At 48.6% G+C, this 18,599-nt stretch overlaps 1 protein-coding gene across 1 annotated transcript; it reads left to right on the top strand.

Annotated features, from left to right (window-relative positions):
* The first annotated feature begins 8,058 nt into the window (after positions 1 to 8,058).
* On the top strand, positions 8,059 to 15,120 carry Mrpl4 (mitochondrial ribosomal protein L4). The gene is made up of 9 exons (XM_075966681.1): positions 8,059 to 8,197; positions 8,286 to 8,352; positions 8,453 to 8,603; positions 11,260 to 11,311; positions 12,399 to 12,516; positions 13,053 to 13,159; positions 13,261 to 13,370; positions 13,462 to 13,538; positions 14,126 to 15,120. Exons 1-9 carry the CDS (start codon positions 8,141 to 8,143, stop codon positions 14,269 to 14,271), a joined length of 885 nt encoding a protein of 294 aa, XP_075822796.1. The 5' UTR covers positions 8,059 to 8,140; the 3' UTR covers positions 14,272 to 15,120.
* The last annotated feature ends 3,479 nt before the right edge of the window (positions 15,121 to 18,599 follow it).

The raw sequence follows: 18,599 nt of genomic DNA, 5'->3' as shown, positions 1-18,599 counted from the left end.
GTATATGTGTGTGTATGTGTTTATGTGTGTCTATCTGTATATGTGTGTATGTGGTCTGACTTGATGTACGCACATGAGCATTCATGTGAAATCCTGTCTCAAATATAAACAAAATAGCTGGAGGGTGACTGAGGAAGATACTGGATGTCAACCTCTGCCTCCACACACCGCTGTGTGTGCACACCTCTAAACACACAAGTGCATCTGAAGGTACACACCTACACAACCACATACATGGTTCATACAGTGGTTGGGAGGAAAGACTTGTGGCTGTTTGTAGTGCAATCACGAGCATACTAGAAAAAAGAGAGAGTTTTCATTTTATGTCTGTGGTGCTGGGCTTGAACCCCAGGGCCAGGGCTTCCCGCATTCTGAACTCATGTTCTTTCTTTCTTTTTTTGTTTTTTAAATCTTTGTTTGTTTTTTCTTTTTTCTTTTTTTATTTTTATTAAATTTACAGTGGTCTGCCTGCATATGTCCCTGCAGGCCAGAAGAGGGCACCATATCTCATTATAGATGGTTGTGAGCCACCATGTGGCTGCTGGGAATTGAACTCAGGACCTTTGGAAGTGCAGCCAGTGCTCTTAACCTCTGAGCCATCTCTCCAGCCCAACTCATGTCCTTTCTATGTTTTTTTGTGTCTGTTCTTTATTTATTTATGTATGGGAAAGTCCACACAAGGAGGTCAGAGGACAACCTGCAGGAGTCGGTTCTTTCCTTCCTATGAGTCTAAGGGATCAAGCTCAGATCATCAGGCTTAGCAGCTAGTTCCTGGACCTGCTGAGCCTTCTTACCTGCCCTTGCTTCTGATTTTTGAGACAGGTTTTCAGGCTGCAGGTCAGGTGGACATAGTACTTATTATTGACACCGTGCTGGCCTCGAACTTGAGGCAATGCTCCTGCCTCTGTCTACCAAGTGGTGGGGTGACAGGTGGGCACCGTCGCAGACAGTTCTTTTTGTACTTGTCAGTAGTGTTCTTTATCAGGTGTGTTAGTATTCAGGCATCTGCACTGGCCCGCCGTTGTGGTTCTAACAGGCTACATCCTCAGTTATAGCCGCTAAGAGCACCTCCTGTGCACATTCACTGTGCTCACTTCTAAAAGGACCCTGCCCATCTCCCATTGCTCTCCCATTCTCGGTCTGTCTGTCTGTCTCTCTCTCTTTTCTTCTCTTCTGCCTCTCCTGTCCCCAGAAGCACCTCCCCTTCACTTTTTTTTTCATTTCCTTTCCCCCAATAAAAAATCCCCTCCATGTGAGTTCTGTCGCATGGCATCTTCTCTCTCTCACTTTTTCTAAATTATAACAAGGTGTGGAAATAACCAATGAACACACAAAACAAGCAAGGCATGCTAGTACATGACTGTATTCCAGGACTAGGGAAGCAAAGGCAGGAGCCTTTGGAGTTCATAGCCAACCTGAGCTTAACAAGAGACTGTCCAAACAGACAAACAGATAACTACAGAGAGAGAGAGACAGAGAGAGAGTGAGAGAGATAGACCGAGGGACAGAGAGACAGAGAGAAACAGACAAAACAAGTGAAATCCCACAAAATGAAGAATTAAAGGCTTTTTGAAAAACATTTTTAGAGCTGGGTGTTGGTAGTGCACACCTTTAATCCCAGCACTTGGGAGGCAGAGGCAGACAGATTACTGAGTCTGAGACCAGACTGGTCTACACAGGAAGAAAAGAAGAAAAGAAACTAAAAATACATAAAACAAAATAAAAACCACAAGATAAGCTGGCAAAAAAACTATCTGAAAGTGTGCTCACTGTTGGTAGTCAGATGCAAATCTAAACCACAAGCGGAAAGCATCACTGCTCAGATAGCGGGGCTGGAGGAGAAGACTTTAGAGATCAAGGGAGCTGCTGAGGATGCAGAGAAAGGGGAACTCACCAGTGGGGAAAATGCAAAGGAGCAGGGCTTCTATGGAAAACAGAGGGAAGGTTCCTCAAAACACTAAAAATAGCATTAACATATGACTGTGCTATCTCACACTGGGTACATGAGCAACCAAAGACAGCTGGCTGTGTCAAGGAGATCTCCGAACTTCGACGTCTATTTATCCTTATTCCTTATCCTAAAATGCTTTTTTTTTTCAAGACAGGATTTCTCTATGTAGCTTTGGAACCTGTCCTGGAACTCACTTTGTAGCCCAGGCTGACCTCAAACTCACAGAGATTCTCCTGCCTCTGCCTTCAGAGTGCTGGGATAAAGGCATGAGCCACCACCTCCCAGCTTCTCCTTCCATTTTTATGTGCTTTCTGATGGCTGTTTGTCAGGCTGGTATAGCAAGTGCCTTTACCCCCTGAGCCATTTGCTGGTGTCCTCTTTTTTTCTGGGGATGGGGGAACAAGGTGTCATGTAGCCAAGCCTGGCCCGGGATTCACTATGCAGCCAAGTCTGGTCATCTTTCCTCCACCTCTGGAATTATCAGGCTTGCATTTCACCCAGTTTATGCAGTGCTGGGCATTGAACCCAGAGCCTTCCCTTCGTGTATGCTAGGTAGGCACTGTAGCAACGAACTATAAGCACTATGCCAACTGAGCTATGAGCGCTACATCAACTGACCCACAAGTACTCTACCAACTGACCCACAAGCACTGTGCCAACTGAGCTGTTTCTTCCCTTTTTTCTTTTTTGTTTTTATTTATTTTTTTTAATATTTATTTATTATGTATACAATATTCTGTCTGTGTGTATGCCTGCTGGCCAGAAGAGGGCACCAGATCTCATTACAGATGGTTGTGAGCCACCATGTGGTTGCTGGGAATTGAACTCAGGACCTTTGGAAGAGCAGGCAATGCTCTTAACCACTGAGCCATCTCTCCAGCCCCCTGTTTCTTCCTTTGACAGATGAATGAATAAAGAAAATGTGGGCATAGGGTATGGTGGCACAAGCCTGCAGTCTCAGTTATGCCAGCAGGTGACACAGGAGCAATACAACCAGGAGGCCAGCCTGGGCTGTATAGTAAGCACAAGGCCAGCCTGAGAGACTTAAACTTTGCAAAGCTCTTCTCAAAGTAGACAGTAAAAAGGACTGAGAAACTGGGAGGTGGTTCAGGCAGTAAAATGCTTGCTGTGCAGGCGTGAGGACCTGAGTTCAGATCCCAACACCCACATAAGAAGACAGGTGCAAGCCGGGCGGTGGTGGTGCACGCCTTTAATCCCAGCACTCGGGAGGCAGAGGCAGGCGGATCTCTGGGAGTTCGAGACCAGCCTGGTCTACAAGAGCTAGTTCCAGGACAGGCTCCAAAACCACAGAGAAACTCTGTCTCGAAAAAAAAAAAAAGACAGGTGCATAAAGAAGATGTGGTACATTTACATAAGAGTACTACAGCGGTTAAAAAAAAATGGCATCTTGAAATTTGCAGACAAATAGATGGATCTAGAAAAAAAAACATATTAAGTGAGGTAATCCAGACCCAGAAAGACAAATATACTATGAACTCACTCATAAGTGGCTTCTATACATAAAGCAAAGAAAAGCCAACCTACAGTTCACAATCCCAGAGAACCTAGATAACAAAGAGGACCCTAAGAGAGACATACATGTATCTACATAAGAAGGAGAAAAAGACAAGATCTTCTGAGTAAATTGGGAGCGTTGGGGTCACAGGAGAGGGTAGAAGGAGATGGGGGAGGAAGGGAGTGGAGTGGAGAAAAATGCATAGCTCAATAAAGAATAAATAATAATAATAATAAAAGCCAGGTACAGTGGTAATGCTTGTAGTCCCAGCATTGGGCAGGCTGAGACAAGGAGAGCCTCAGGCGCACTGGCCAGTCAGCCTCAAATCATGTCTCAAAAACTAAGGTGAAGCCGGGCGGTGGTGGCGCACGCCTTTAATCCCAGCACTCGGGAGGCAGCGGCAGGCGGATCTCTGTGAGTTCGAGGCCAGCCTGGTCTACTAGTGCCAGGACAGGCTCCAAAACTACAGAGAAACCCTGTCTCGAAAAACTAAAAAAAAAAAAAAAAAAAAAAAAAAAAAAAAAAACTAAGGTGAAGGAGCCCGGTGATGGTGGCGCACGCCTTTAATCCCAGCATTTGGGAGCCAGAGACAGGCGGATCTCTGTGAGTTCAAGACCAGCCTGGTCTACAAGAACTAGTTCCAGGACAGGCTCCAAAGCCACAGAGAAACCCTGTCACGAGAAACAAAAAAAAAAAAAAAAAAAAAAAAAAAAACTAAGGTCAAGAGTTGGGCGGTGGTGGCTCACACCTTTAATCCCAGCACTTGGGAGCCAGAGACAGGCGGATCTCTGTGAGTGCGAGGCCAGCCTGTTCTACATAGTGAGTTCTAGGACAGCCAGATCTTACATAGTGATACTCAGTTTTTGCACATGCAAAAACCTGGATTCAGGCTGTCAAGAGGGCTCCACAAATAAAGGTGCTTACTGCCAAGTTTGACATCTGAGTTCAAGACCTAGGACCCCCGCCGTGATAGAGGGAGAGAACCAATTCTCACAGTTGTGTTTTGACTTCCACCCACACGTATGTCCCAAACTCAAATAAATAACAATAAAAGCAAACCCCCAAAACACTGGGTTCCGGGGCCAATGAGATGGCTCAATGGATGAAGGAGCTTGCTGCCAAATCTCACAGCCTGAGTTTGATCCCTAGAACCTACATGGTGAAAGGAAAGAACTAAAAACCAAAGTTGTCCTCCTACCTCCATATGTGTTGTTTGGCACACACACACACCAAACTTCCTGGCTAGAACCAATCATTCTTCTCTTTGTAGTGCTAGGGTTTGAGTCAAGGACCCCATGCATACTAACTCACCACTGCGTAATAGTCAATTAGGAAATTTAATAGTATATCCTAGGAATGTCCATTAAATATATTAGTGAGCCTGGGTAGGGTGCTTGCCTAACAAGCAGGGGACCCTAGAGTCCAGCCTCAGCACCACATACACAGGGCACAGTAACCCAAGACAGCCCTTCCAGTCCTGGGGAGGTGGAGACAGATCAGTTCACAGTTGTTCTCAGCTACATAGTGAGTTCCAGGCCAGCCTGGGCTACATGAAACCAGTCTCCTAAGAAATAAATTAATAATAGATGCAGAAAGAGCAACCACAAACCACCACATATTTAGCTCAATAATTAAGTTCTCCAAAGGCTTCCCCACCAATGTGTCCTGGCTCTCGTTTGTTGATATTTGTTTGTTTTGTTATGTGGGTGGTCGGATTTGGGATTTTGCTTTGATTTGTATTGTTTGAGACAGAGTCTCTGTGTGTAGCCCTGACTGGCCTGGAATTCGCTAAGTAGACCAAGGTGGCTTGAACACACTGAGATCCACCTGCCTCTGCCTTGATCTTTTGTCTCTGATCACAAGGCCTCTAAGTATTAGAATCACTAATGCTGGTTACTGAGTTTTCATCTCATCCCAAGAATTCCACCCTTGGGAAGCACACTTGAACGCTTTGGCACAGGGAACTATTTCCTAGATATAATCCCAGCAGCACAGACACTGAGAGAAACAATTAATAAATGGGACCTCCTGAAACTGAAAATCTTCTGTAAAGCAAAGGACACGGTCAGCAAGACAAAACGACAGCCTACAGAATGGGAAAAGATCTTCACTAACCCGACATCAGACAGAGGTCTGATCTCCAAAATATATAAAGAACTCAAGAAATTGGACACCAAAAGATCACATAATCCAATTTAAAAAAATGGGGTACAGACCTAAACAGAGAACTCTCAATAGAGGAATCTAAAATGGCTGAAAGACACTTAAGGAAATGTTCAACATCCTTACTCATCAGAGAAATGCAAATCAAAACAACTCTGAGATTTCATCTTGTATCTGCAAGAATGGCCAAGATCAAAAACACTGATGACAACTTATGCTGGAGAGGTTGTGGGGAAAAGGGAACACTTCTGCATTGCTGGTGGGAATGTAAGCTGGTACAACCCCTCTGGATGTCAGTGTGGCGATTTCTCAGAAAATTAGAAAACAACCTTCCTCAAGACCCAGTAATACCACTTTTGGGTATATATCCAAAGGATGCTCAATCGTGCCACAAGGACATGTGCTCAACTATGTTCATAGCAGCTTTGTTTGTCATAGCCAGAACCTGGAAACAACCTAAATGCCCCCCGAGCGAAGACTGGATAAGGAAAATGTGGTACACAATGGAGTACTACACAGCAGAAAAAAATAATGACAGCTTGAATTTTGCAGGAAAATGGATGGAACTTGAAAACATTGAGTGAGGTAAGCCAGACACAGAAAGACAGTTATCACATGTACTCACTCATAGGTGGTTTTTAAACATAAAGCAAAGAAAGCCAGCCTACAAATCACAATCCCAGAGAACTTAGACAACCATGCGGACACTAAGTATAAAAAGACAAGATCTCCTGAGTAAATTGGGAGCATGGGGACCTTGGGGGAATGCTGAAGGGAGGAGGGGAGAGGCAAGGAGGGTAGCAGAGAAAAATGTAGAGCTCAATAAATATCATGGAAAAAAAAGCAAAAAAAAAAGATAAAAAGATAAAAAAAAAAGGATTCCACCCTTGGTATCCCTCATTTCACTAAAGTCTCAGCATTTCCCCATTATTCAGGAGATGGAAAGGTGTTTGGCCCAGAGATCACTTGTTCCACTTCTAAATTCCGTCCAGACCTCACAGTGGCTGGCAGTGAGCCATGTGTGAGCTCTTAGCGCCCTCTGCAGGTCAAGTGCGGAACAGAGCCAATACGTAAGCTTGGAGAGGACCTTAGTGAAGCGATTCAGATCTGTTCATCCAGTGACTCGTTTCTGTCGTGGGAGAGTCCTGGAAGGTGGAGGGGCAGGATTAGATATCGGGGGAGCCCTGGAATCTAAGTAGGCCTAAGAAATACTGAAAGTGGGCGGAAGGGCTGGCTCAGCAGTTAAGAGCACTGGCTTCTTTTAGAGGACCTGGGTTCAGTTCCCAGCACCCACATGACAGAGATGTCCATATCATAGCTTCAGATCCAGGGGATCTGATACCTTCTTCTAGCCTTCAAGGGTAATAACCAAACAAATACTGACATACTTGCAAGCAAAACACCCACACACATAAAATAAAAACTAAAGAAAGAGGAAGAAAAAGAAATACTGAAAGCTTTCTGCCTGGAGTCTTTCAGTTTGGAAAGAGGAGACACTGGAGGTGGAGGCAAGAGAATCAGGAGCTCCAGGTTATCCTTGACTACCCAGAATTCAAAGCCAGCCTGGGCAACGTCAGACCCTATCACACCCAAAAGGTGCGGGGTGGACATATAAAATTAGCATTAGCATTGGCAATCCAGCGCTACAGAGAGTGAGAGAGCTAGACTCTCAACTCAAGGTCGGCCTGGGCTACACAGAGGAGCCTTGTTTAAGGGAGGAAAAAAGATGCTTTTCAGATAGCTCAACAGGTTAGATGTCTTGCTGCCAAGGACCTAAATTCAATCCACAAGGTAGAAGGAAAGCTCCAACTCTCTTAGTAATCCTGACCTACACACATATACTCCCCAAAAAAGAAATTTAAAAAGTTAAAATGTACTCGGAAAAGGAAATAATAGACGTAGACGTTGAGGCACACGCTCTTTTTGTTTGTTTTATTTTGTCTAATTTTCCAGAAATTTTATTTTGTCTAATTTTCTCATTCTCACGGTCCTGGAATTCACGACACAGACCGGCTGGCCTCGAACTCACAAAAATCTGCCTGGATTAAAGGCGTGCAACACTACACCCAGTCTGGCACACATCTTTAATCTTAGCGTTTAGGAAGCAAAATCAGGTGGCTCTCTGCGTTCGAGGCCACCCTGGGCTACGTAGTGAGCCTTACTCTGAAAGACAAACATCAGTTTATACCAACAACGGTAACGGTAAGACGGGGTTAAGTTAGACGCTGAAAAAGTTGTAGTCAAAAAATAAGGAGCGTGGCAGGAAAAGTCCAAAGTCAGTCAAAAGATTAACATTCAAGTGAACCTCATTAACTAACTCCGGGCGCTGAGCTCCGGAGGGGCGGGGCTTCTGGCGTCAGTGGCGCTCGCGGGCATCAGCAAAACTGCGCGTTCTAGAGCCGAGGGCCGCGGAGTCGCACTCGTGACGTCTGGCGGCGCGGCCTGACGTCATCAATACTGGCCGCGAGCCTCCGGGGGTTCGGGATCTCCGCTCTGCGATTTGAGCCGCGATGCTGCGATTGTTTCGGGCCGTTTCGCAGGCCTGGCATCGACCCTCTGGCTCTCGGGTAGGGCGCCCAGCTGAGGTCAGGGTCGGAGGTGCAAGGTTGTGAACTCTCAGGGAGCATCTCTAAATAAACGCCCCTTGTTTTCCAGGTCCTCACCTCGCTAGCGGAGCACTCGGCACGGCCAGCCGAGAGCTCGGAGCCGGGGGATAGCGCGGGTGAGGCGGCCGGGATCACAGCTTGGCTGTAGTTGGGAGGATGCAGCGGAAGTGTTGATTTTTGTTCCTGACCCGTGTTCACTCATTCCCCGACCCCTAGGTCTCCTAAGTCCCGTGTTGCGCAAGTGCGAGCTCCGGATCCCCGCGCACCAGCGCCCCGTGCAGGCCTGGGTCGAGTCCCTGCGTGGCTTCGAGCAGGAGCGGGTCGGCCTGGCGGAGCTGCACCCGGATGTGTTTGCCACGGCGCCCCGGTGAGTGCGGGCTGCCGTGGGAGGGTTTTGCCTCGGTTTAACTGCCACAGGGCGGGAGGACAAAGGACGTACATAACCCAACCAACACCTTGGGCTGTTACATCCTGCCGTACTCTCTGGTGCTGGGTCCCCCATTTCTCAGAACTCAGGAAGTGGGGTGATGACTGGGTAGATTAATTTTGCACACACGAAGTTCTCTAGAAACGTTGACTTTAGAGCAGCAAGTGCTCCAGCTGGGCACAAGGCCCTGGGCTCTCTTCCACTATTCTACACAGCCGTCATAGGAACCCACACCTCTAATCCCAGCACTGTGGAGGTGGAGATAGGAGCATAGAGAAATTAATAGTCAGGATGAGTCCCGGGCCAGCCTGAGCTATGTGACACCATAAGTAAAAATAAAAATGCTAAGTATCGTTGACATGAATTAACGTTTTAAAAATGGCTGAGAAGGAGGCCAGACTTAGCCGGGTGGTGGTGCACGCCTTTAATCCAGCATTCGGGAGGCAGAGGCAAGGGGATCTCTGTGAGTTTGAGGCCAGCCTGCTCAACAGATCGAGCTCCAGGACAGCTAATACTACAGAGGATCCATGTCCCGAAAAAAGGCCGGATTTGTTGGCATGTGCCTGTAATACCAGTATGGGAAAGGCTGAAACAGAATTTTTGCACCGTCTAACTGTAGTTTGAAGCAGTGCTCACTCCTGGATATGTGCGCGTCAGGCAGACAATCATGTGATGTACATATATACTTATATATGCAGGCAGGAGACGCATGTATAAAGTAAATCTTAAGATCATAGAGAGATATCTAGGTGAGATGCTGTAGGAAGAGCTGCCTCCCCCACCACTGGCTTCTCCTATTGTTGTTTTCCTGGGTCTGTATATTCTGGCTGTCCTGGAATTTACCAGGTAGACCAAGATGACTGTGAACCCGGAGACCCTCCTGTCTGCCTCCCTCGTGCTGGGATTAAAGGTGTGTACTGTCAGGCCAGGCTGCAACTTCCTACCATCTCCATGATGAACTTGGGGCTTTTCATTTTTTTCCCTTTTTGGGGGGACGACAGACGTGTGCCACAGTGCATGTGTGGCACTGAGGGGACAACTTACGGGAATTGATTTTCTCTTTTCATCGTGTGTCTGGCTTCGCTGCAAGTGCCTCTGTCCACTGAGCCGGATCAGTTGCCCACAGATTGCTCTTCCCACCACATTGCCCTCAGTGGACACTAGTAGCATGTGGCTGGAAGCACAGTCAGTGATGGATGCTTAGTGACTTACCAGGCTTACTACAGGGCTGGGGAGCCGGGTCAGTAGGCAGAGCGCCTGCACAGGAGTCCGAGTTTAACCCTTAGAACCCACTCAAAGTCAAGTGTGGTGGAATATGTGTGTAATCCAGCACTCCTGCTCGCATATGGAAGGTGGACACAGGAGTGTGCCCGGAAGCTCCAAGGCCAGTAGCCTGGCATTAACATCAGCAAACAAGGAGACCAATACCTAGGATTGTCCTCTTACTATGCGTGTGCGCGCACGCGTGCACACACACAGAGACGTCTATATATAATGCCAGTAAATCTCACCTGTATTTCAGGTTTCTGTATTATATGTTGGTTTTGTTTGCTTAAAAAATATTTGAGTCGGGTGGTAGTAGTGCATGCCTTTAATCTCAGCACTCAGGAGGCAGCGGCAGGTGGATCTCTGAGTTGGGGAGGCCAGCCTGGTCTACAAAGGGAGTTTCAAGACAGCCAGGACTACACAGAGACACCGTCTTGAAGGGAAAAAAAATTGAGATTTTTATTTTATATATAGTGTTTCTCTGAATGTGTATGTGGACCACATGTGTGCAGTGCCCTCAGAAGCCCAAAGAAGGAAGGGGTCAGGACTGGAGTTAAAATCAGTTGTGGGCTGTTTTGGGTGCTGGGAATTGGACCTGGGTCTCTACAAGTGCAGCAAGTACTCTTAACCACTGAGCCATCTCTCCAGCCTCCCTCCCCTCACAAGGTTGGATACCTTGAGCTTGAGCCTGCTGGAGTGAGAGAGCAGGTACAGAGGTTCTGATGTTCAGCTCCACTCTTTTTGTTTGTTTTTGTAGCCTTAGCTTTCCTGGAACTTGCTCTGTGCACCAGGCTGGCCTCGAACTCACAGAGATCCACCTGCCTCTGCTTCCCGAGTGCTGAGATTCAAGGTGTGCGCCACCACCCTGCCCTCAACTCTACTGTCTTTTTTTTGTTTTTTGTTTTTTTGAGACAGGGTTTCTCTGTAGCTTTGGAGCCTGTCCTGAACTAGCTCTTGTAGACCAGGCTGGTTTCGAACCCACAGAGAGCCGCCTGCCTCTGCCTCCCGAGTGCTGGGATTAAAGGCATGCGCCACCACTGCCCGGCGGGAGATGGAGTCTTACCATCAAGCACAGCCAGGCCTTTAGCTTTCCATCTTGTTGCCTTAGCCTCTTGAGTACCAGGAGGTAAGGCATAGCCACCAAGCCTGACTGGGCTCCATGGTACATAGATGGGCTTGAGTTGAGGCGGTGTCAGCTGTGGTTATCACAGAGTAGAAGACATAAAGTCCTGAACACCCAAAGGAACACCTAGGATTCCTTTACTGGGGTGCAGGTGTGGGAGAGTCTCAATTGGGGTGTCCCTCTTAGGTCTCCCTTCCCTTTTTCCAGGCTGGATGTTCTGCACCAGGTTGCCATCTGGCAGAAGAACTTCAAGAGAATCGTAAGTGTCCTGAGTAGCTGGGCAGAGCCCACTGGACTCAGAGGTGTGCGAGTGTGAACTCTGGAAACAGCCTGGCTCAGGCCTTGTCTGCCTGTGCCATTCAGAGGAGGTCACTTCTCAGGTCATATCTCAGTACCCATCATTGTGGGTGTTACGTTAGCGGGTCTGCAGCGCAGCAGACTCCTGCCCTGAGGACTCAGGCTAGTGGGAGAGGTGAACAGAATCATTAGTTAGACTGGGTGCACATCACCTCTCTAGAGAGAGGTGCTGTGTACTGGGTGATGGACCTAGAGCCTCAAAGGTTGGGTGGGCAGTTTCTCTGTTAATAAGCCACCACCGCCTCATTTGCTACGTCACCAGCCCCTCATTAGAGTTTCTAGACAGGTACTCTCCTGCTGAGCCATGCTCCAGCCATAAAGGGACATTTATGTACTCTACCTATAGTCTGACTAACCTGACAGGCAGTGCAGCTGGAGCGAGGTTAGTGGGGACGGCATGCCTGAATACTCTGGAAAGAACCACACAGCCTAGTATTACCACTTTGTCGGTGAGAGGAAAGAGTTTTGTGCCGAGAACATTCAGGAGTCAACAGGGAGTCAGATGTGATGGCCCGAGCCTGTAATTGCAGCACTGCCGCAGCCGAGGAGGGAAATTGAACATACAGAGTCTGGGCTGTGTGGGGACACACAGAAACGTCAGGTGCTCTGTGAACAAGTCCCTCTCCTCCCCCGCTGCCTCCCTGAGACAGTCTCTGCTGCCGTTTGTCTGACCCCCCCCCCGTTGCCTCCCTGAGACAGTCTTTGCTGCCATTTGTCTGAACCCCCCCCGTTGCCTCCCTGAGACAGTCTTTGCTGCCATTTGTCTGAACCCCCCCCCCTTGCCTCCCTGAGACAGTCTTTGCTGCCGTTTGTCTGAACCCCCCCCCTTGCCTCCCTGAGACAGTCTTTGCTGCCGTTTGTCTGAACCCCCCCCCCTGTTGCCTCCCTGAGACAGTCTTTGCTGCCGTTTGTCTGAACGTCCCCCGTTGCCTCCCTGAGACAGTATTTGCTGCCGTTTGTCTGAACCTCACCCACTCTTATACTCACAGAGCTATGCTAAGACCAAGACCAGGGCTGAGGTGAGTGGTGGTGGCCGCAAGCCCTGGCAGCAGAAAGGCAGTGGCCGTGCCCGGCATGGCAGCATCCGTTCCCCCATATGGCGGGGAGGTGAGTGGAACCCAGTTGGGAGGGAGTCCCAGATGCCCACAACTCCCATGACAAGGGACACCTGAGTCCCCAGCTTCTTAGCCCACTGGGACAGGTGACACTGGACTCAGGCATGCTGAGCATGAGGCACAGAGATCTGAGAGCCCTGCACCACCAAGCCTGTTGATGCAGTGCTGGGGGTGGAACCCAAGGTTGTGTGCACACTAGGCAGGCCCTCTCTGAGCTACAGCCCTCACCTCCTTTGATAATGTGGTTGTGTATTTTTTTCTTTTGAGGCTGGGTCTTGCTGTGTATCCCAAGCTGGTCCTGGTATTGAACTCTTACTCTCCTTCAGTTTCTTGTACTAGAGTTGGATGACTATCTTCGTGCATATCCACAGGCCTCCTCCCCACTCTCCAGTCTTTCTTGTCCTTCCCAGCTCCTCCAGCTCCTGTTTATTGCCCACTCCACCACTCTGTCTCAAGCATCAGGCTGATTTCTGACCTCCCAGCCCAGCAGTGACCAGCACCTGTTCACATGCCACACTGTCCCTGCAGGAGGCGTAGCCCATGGTCCCCGGGGCCCTACAAGTTACTACTACATGTTGCCCATGAAAGTGAGGGCACTGGGCCTCAAGGTGGCCTTGACTGTCAAGCTGATGCAGGTATGATCCAGTACAGCTGGGCAGGAAAACAGCTGCGCCTGGCGGTCCTAGGACAGAGCCCAAGATTCTCTCTCTCTCTCTCTCTCTCTCTCTCTCCATAGGATGACCTTCACATCGTGGATTCTCTGGAACTGCCCACTGCAGACCCTCAGTACCTGACAGAGCTGGCCCAGTACCGCCACTGGGGGAGTTCCGTGCTCCTTGTAGACTTGTGAGGGCACAGGGCAGGGTGGGGAAGTAGGGGCCAAGTCTCTTGTGTTCTGCCTTGCCAGACTTACCTTCTTAGCATCCATGTGTTCCAGGACACATGAAGAGATGCCCAAGAATGTTGTGGCAGCCACCTCCAGGCTCAAGAGCTTCAACTTGATCCCTGCAGTTGGTGAGTGATGGGCCCAGCCCTCACCCCACAAGCCCTCACCTGGGAACCTTGGAGCAAACTAGCACAGATTCCACTGTTATTCTTGGGCAGTTCAAACCCTGTACAGTCACACCATGACCGAGTGTCATGCCTAAGAATTTACCATTTAGCTTTGGTGCTGGGGTGGAAGCCAGGGCCCAGGGCCTCCTGTGCCACTCCTCCATCCTTCAGCTGCCCCAACTGAAAGAAGCCCTGGGAGGTCATTATCTGCTAAAGTCTCTTCCACACATAGCCTGCAGGGGGCAAGCATGAGCACCTGGGTGAGAGCTGGTTTCCCCTGTCCTTTTCTTTTCCTCATCCTGGTCTTCCAGTGATACAGTATGTTCATCCACTTCCTGGGTCCTCCTCATTGGAATGTGGCATGGGGGGGGGGGTCACAGTCAAATACTGGGCTGATGTAAAGGCAGGTAGTTCCTCAGTTCCTTTTTCAGTGGGACCTAAAGACTAGCAGTATACCCTAGAGGAGGGCAGGGGCTCAGGCTTCAGAGAAGAGGAACTTGGTCTGAACTAGAGGACAGCCACACCCTGACTGTGTGCTCACATCCCAGGCCTGAATGTGTACAGCATGCTCAAACACCAGACTCTGGTCCTTACCCTGCCTTCCATCGCCTTTCTGGAGGACAAGCTACTCTGGCAGGATTCAAGATACACTCCGCTCTACCCCTTCCGCTTGCCCTACAATGACTTCCCCTGACCCTGCCCTGGGCACCTAGAGGCCCACCCTACTTGGGGACCAGGTCAGCGCATCATCTGTCCTGCAAAAAGGCTGTTCCCTGGAAGCTGCTGGGTCCCTGGAAGCTGCTGGGTCCTGGTGCCAGAAGCCAAGACGAGTGCCTCCTGGGGATCTCTTGCCACATTAAAAGTAAACTCTATTGTTGACAAGACTTGGGAATGGAGCTGTCACTGCGTGTGGGGTCTGTCAGCGCTTAGGCTGTTAATCCAGTGCTGGGCATCCTAGGAGCCTCCTCCAGGGCTCACAACCTGCTCCTATGGATGCCCAGCATATATGGATACATCCTATGTAATGTATATTACAGTACAATGTCAGGAGGAGCTTCTTCCTGCTGCCCGTATATTACAGTACAATGTCAGAAGGAGCTTCTTCCTGCTGCCAGTATATTACAGTACAATGTCAGGAGGAGCTTCTTCCTGCTGAGGCAGATGCTGGGAACATGCATGGGTGCCAAGCCAGCAGCCTGCATTCACCTCTGGAGGGTCTGCCAGCTGTGTGCCATGCGGGCTTCCTCTGACAGCTTTCCTCAGGCACAGAATCAGACAAACCAGTGTCGTGTGTTCTTGTGATAAAACAAAAAATCTGTTTAAAGACAACACGCCGGTATTCCCAGTTTTGCTTTTTATTTTTGTTTGTCAAGACAGGGTTTCTCTTGGAGGCTGGAGAGATGGCTCAGAGGTTAGGAGCACTGCCTGTTCTTCCGAAGGTCCTGAGTTCAATTCCCAGCAACCATATGGTGGCTCACAACCATATGTAATGAGATCTGGTGCAGAATACAGTATATCTAATAAATAAATCTTAAAAAAAAAAGACAGCGTTTCTCTGTATAAACCCTGGCTCTAGATCAGGCTGACCTTGAATTCAGAGATCTTCCTGCCTCTGCCTTCCAAGTGCTGGGATTAAAGGCATGTGCCACCACTCGGATATATTCTCAGTTTTTTGTTTTTGTTTAAAAATTGTGGGCTGAAGAGATCAGTGGCTTGGCAGTGAGGAGCACTGGCTGCTCTCCCAGAAGACCAGACTTGGAGTCCTAATACCCACGTGGCAGCTCACAGCCATCTTCAACTCCAGTTCCAGAAGGAGCTGGCACAAGGCACAAACAATACATAGACATGTAGACAGAGGACATAAAGTAAGTTAAGAAAAATTAAAAGGGCTTGAAAAAAAATTTTCCCTATGGTCTTGTGTCTAGATGGGTGCTCTAAGCTAACCCTCGGCCCCTCACTGAGTTTCCAGGCAGGGCTGTATATCCCAAGTATAAAGACTCCAGGTACACATGACTATGCCTGATTATTTTGTTTTTTACTTATTTTTAGCAGAGAACATAGGTTTATTTTTTTATTTTTTGGTTTTCAAGACGGGGTTTCTCTGTGTAACAGACCTGGCTGTCCTGGAACTAGCTCTGTAGACCAGGCTGGCCTCAAACTCACAGAGATCTGCCTGCCTCTGCCTCCCAAGTGCTGGGATTAAAGCCGTGTGCCACCACCCAATAAACAGGTTTATTTTTTAAAATATTTATTTATTAAGCATACAATGTACTGCTGGCAAGGAAGACACCAGGTCTCATTATAGATGGTTGTGAGCCACCATGTGGTTGCTGGGAATTGAACTTGGGACCTCTGGAAGAGCAGCCATCTCTCCAGCCCCTGAACATAGGTTTATAAAGGAAAAATGAGGACTGGAGAGGTGGTTCAGCTGTTAACAGCACTGGCTGTTCTTGCAGAGGACCGGGTTCAATTCTCAGCACCCACATGACATGATAACTCGAGTTGCAAGGGGTCACACACCCTCACACACATGCAGGCAAAACACCAGTTCACACAAATCATCTAAAAAGGAAAAATGAGAACTCCCAGAGAGTGAGCAGGTTCCCACAAAGAATGGTCAGCACTGTCTCTAAACTAGGACCAACGTTGACTAGGACTTCTTTCTGTTGGTGTATGTACACACTGAGACTGCCAGCCCTTTTCTGGCTGAAAGTAACCATGGGATGTGTTGATGTTACTAGAAAAATAGAAGCCTGTGTGGTATGCTGCAGTGTAGCACTTTTGAGAGGCTGAGGGTTGAGGACTACAATTTTAAGGATAGCTTGGGCTACATAGTAAGGGCAGGCAGACATGGTGGCACACACCTGTTAAGTGTCCAGCACTTGAGGCAGAAACAGGAGGGAAGGTTGGAAAAGTCACCCTTGGCTACATAACTTGAAGGGCTACCACAGACCCTATTTCAAAAACACTAAACAATGCTGGGACGTGGTGGTACACGCCTTTAATCCCAGCACTCAGGACACAGAGACAGCCTGGTCTACAGAGCAAGTTCTAGGACAGCCAGGGCTTGTTACACAGAGAAACTATGTCTCAAACAACATCACGTGCCCCAATCCCACTGAACAAGCCACTGGAATAAGTTATAGGTGTGCTGATGTTCACCCAGTGTGTACTGGCCACTACTACAGTTAGAGGGTCTGAGCTGGAGTGTTCCAGCCTAAGGGGACAGTTTTACTTTGACACAGATGCAGTTCCTATGTTAGAACTTTAAGGAAGCAGTAAAACCCACCACCACCCACAGGGTTTCCACAAGGCCAGAACCAGTCACGCCACACTGGAGACAAAAGGCATCCTAAGAAAGCAGTGCTGTCCCTAGAATGTACTTTCAAGTCATTAGGATGGAGCCAGACAAGCTGCTGGATGCCCTTGGGAAGCTAAGGCAGGAGGACCAGGAGTTTAAGGTCACCATGTACTACATAGTCTGAGTCTAGCAGGAGCTACATGAGACTGTCTTAAAAAAAACAAGCACCAGAGCTGGGGAAAAGAAGCTGGGGTGGCTCAGGCTCCAGGTAGGAGGACAAGCTGAGTTGGGGTGACTGGGAAAGCACGGCAGGCTGAGGGAACTGCAAGGTGTCCCCAGCAGAACTCGACTAAGGCTGGAAGCTTCAGTACATTCCTTAGTTTGTGCGAGACCATTGGCACCAGGGAGGAAGTCATGCCCTTCCTGCAGACTGAGGCACAGCACAGGGAAGGAAACTACAAAAGAATGTAATTGTAGAATGCGCTACTCTGAAGTACGTTCCCGTCCCCACCTCGGCAAATGGCCCTCCCAGGATTTCAGACCAGGACCCAGGAATTGCCCTTGGCCCTACCCACAAGCCTCAACAAATCCAATGGGTCTAGCCTGGGAATAGATCTAAACCCAAGAGATGTTCAGTGGACCACACAGGCAAGGTCACATATATACCAGATTAGCCTCTAACCGTGCCCCCTACACCGAGATAGGGTTTCTTTTAGCCTCGGCTATCCTGGTACTCACTCTTGTAGACCAGGCTGACTTTGAAGTCATAGAAATCCGCCTGTCTCTGCCTCCCCAGTGCTGGGATTAAAGGCATATGCCACTATCGCCCTGGATTTTTTTGTTTTTCTTTAATGAGTGCTCTTGTCTGCATGTGCACAGACCTACCAAAAGAGGGCACCAGATTTCATACATGGTTGTGAGCTACTGTGTGGTTGCAGGGAATTGAACATAGGACCTCTGGAAGAGCAGCCAGTGCTCTTAACAGCTGCACTGTCTCTCCACACTCACACCTGTTTTTCTTTTTTCATTACAGGGTTTCTCTGTGTAGCCCTGGATATTCTGGAACTTGCTTTATAGACCAGGCTGGTCTCAAATTCAGAGGTCTGCCTGCCTCTGCCTCTTGAGTGCTGGGACTGATATGTCTGTGCCACCACACAGACCCAAGGCTTTGTGATGGTTAAACAGTCACTCTACTGAGCTACAGCCCCAGGAAGATTATTGTATTTGATTAATTGTATTTCATATGTGAATGCTTTGCCTGCATGTGTGCCACATGCATGCTTGCTGCTTGACGCACTGGGAACTGAGCTTAGATCATCAACTGTTGAGCCATCTCTTCAGCCCTAAGATGTGTGTGTGTGTGTGTGTGTGTGTGTGTGTGTGTGTGTGTGTGTGTGTTCCTGCCAGTGCCCGGGGCGGTCAGATGAGAACATCAGATGGACCCCTACAGCTGGCATTACAGATGGTTGTAAGCTGCTGTATGGGTGATAGGAATTGAACTAGGGTGCTCTACAAGAGCACTTGCTCTTAACTGCTAAACCACCACTCCAGTCCCCAGGTGATGACGTTTAAAAAACAGACTCTGTGGAACTGGCCTTGAGCTCATGATTGAGGCTGACCTCAATCAGCTTTCTTGCCCCTGAGTATCACAGTTACAGGCTGCTCTACACTGTTGAACGTTTCTGTCACAGTAGAGTTGTGTTCTGCTTGTTACCGCTCAG

This window comes from Microtus pennsylvanicus, chromosome 3 (assembly GCF_037038515.1).
Source record: "Microtus pennsylvanicus isolate mMicPen1 chromosome 3, mMicPen1.hap1, whole genome shotgun sequence".
NCBI classification, from domain to species: Eukaryota; Metazoa; Chordata; class Mammalia; order Rodentia; family Cricetidae; genus Microtus; species Microtus pennsylvanicus.
The sequence above is the reverse complement of the archived record's forward strand: the minus strand, read 5'-3'. Positions and strand labels throughout refer to the sequence as shown.

Bases quoted from the DNA above. Each gene is read 5' to 3' on its own strand.
- Mrpl4 (XM_075966681.1), top strand. From the start codon at position 8,141: ATGCTGCGATTGTTTCGGGCCGTTTCGCAGGCCTGGCATCGACCCTCT. The intron at 11,312-12,398 runs GTAAGTGTCCTG...TTATACTCACAG, and splicing joins AGAAGAACTTCAAGAGAATC to AGCTATGCTAAGACCAAGAC. The intron at 13,160-13,260 runs GTATGATCCAGT...CTCTCTCCATAG, and splicing joins TGACTGTCAAGCTGATGCAG to GATGACCTTCACATCGTGGA.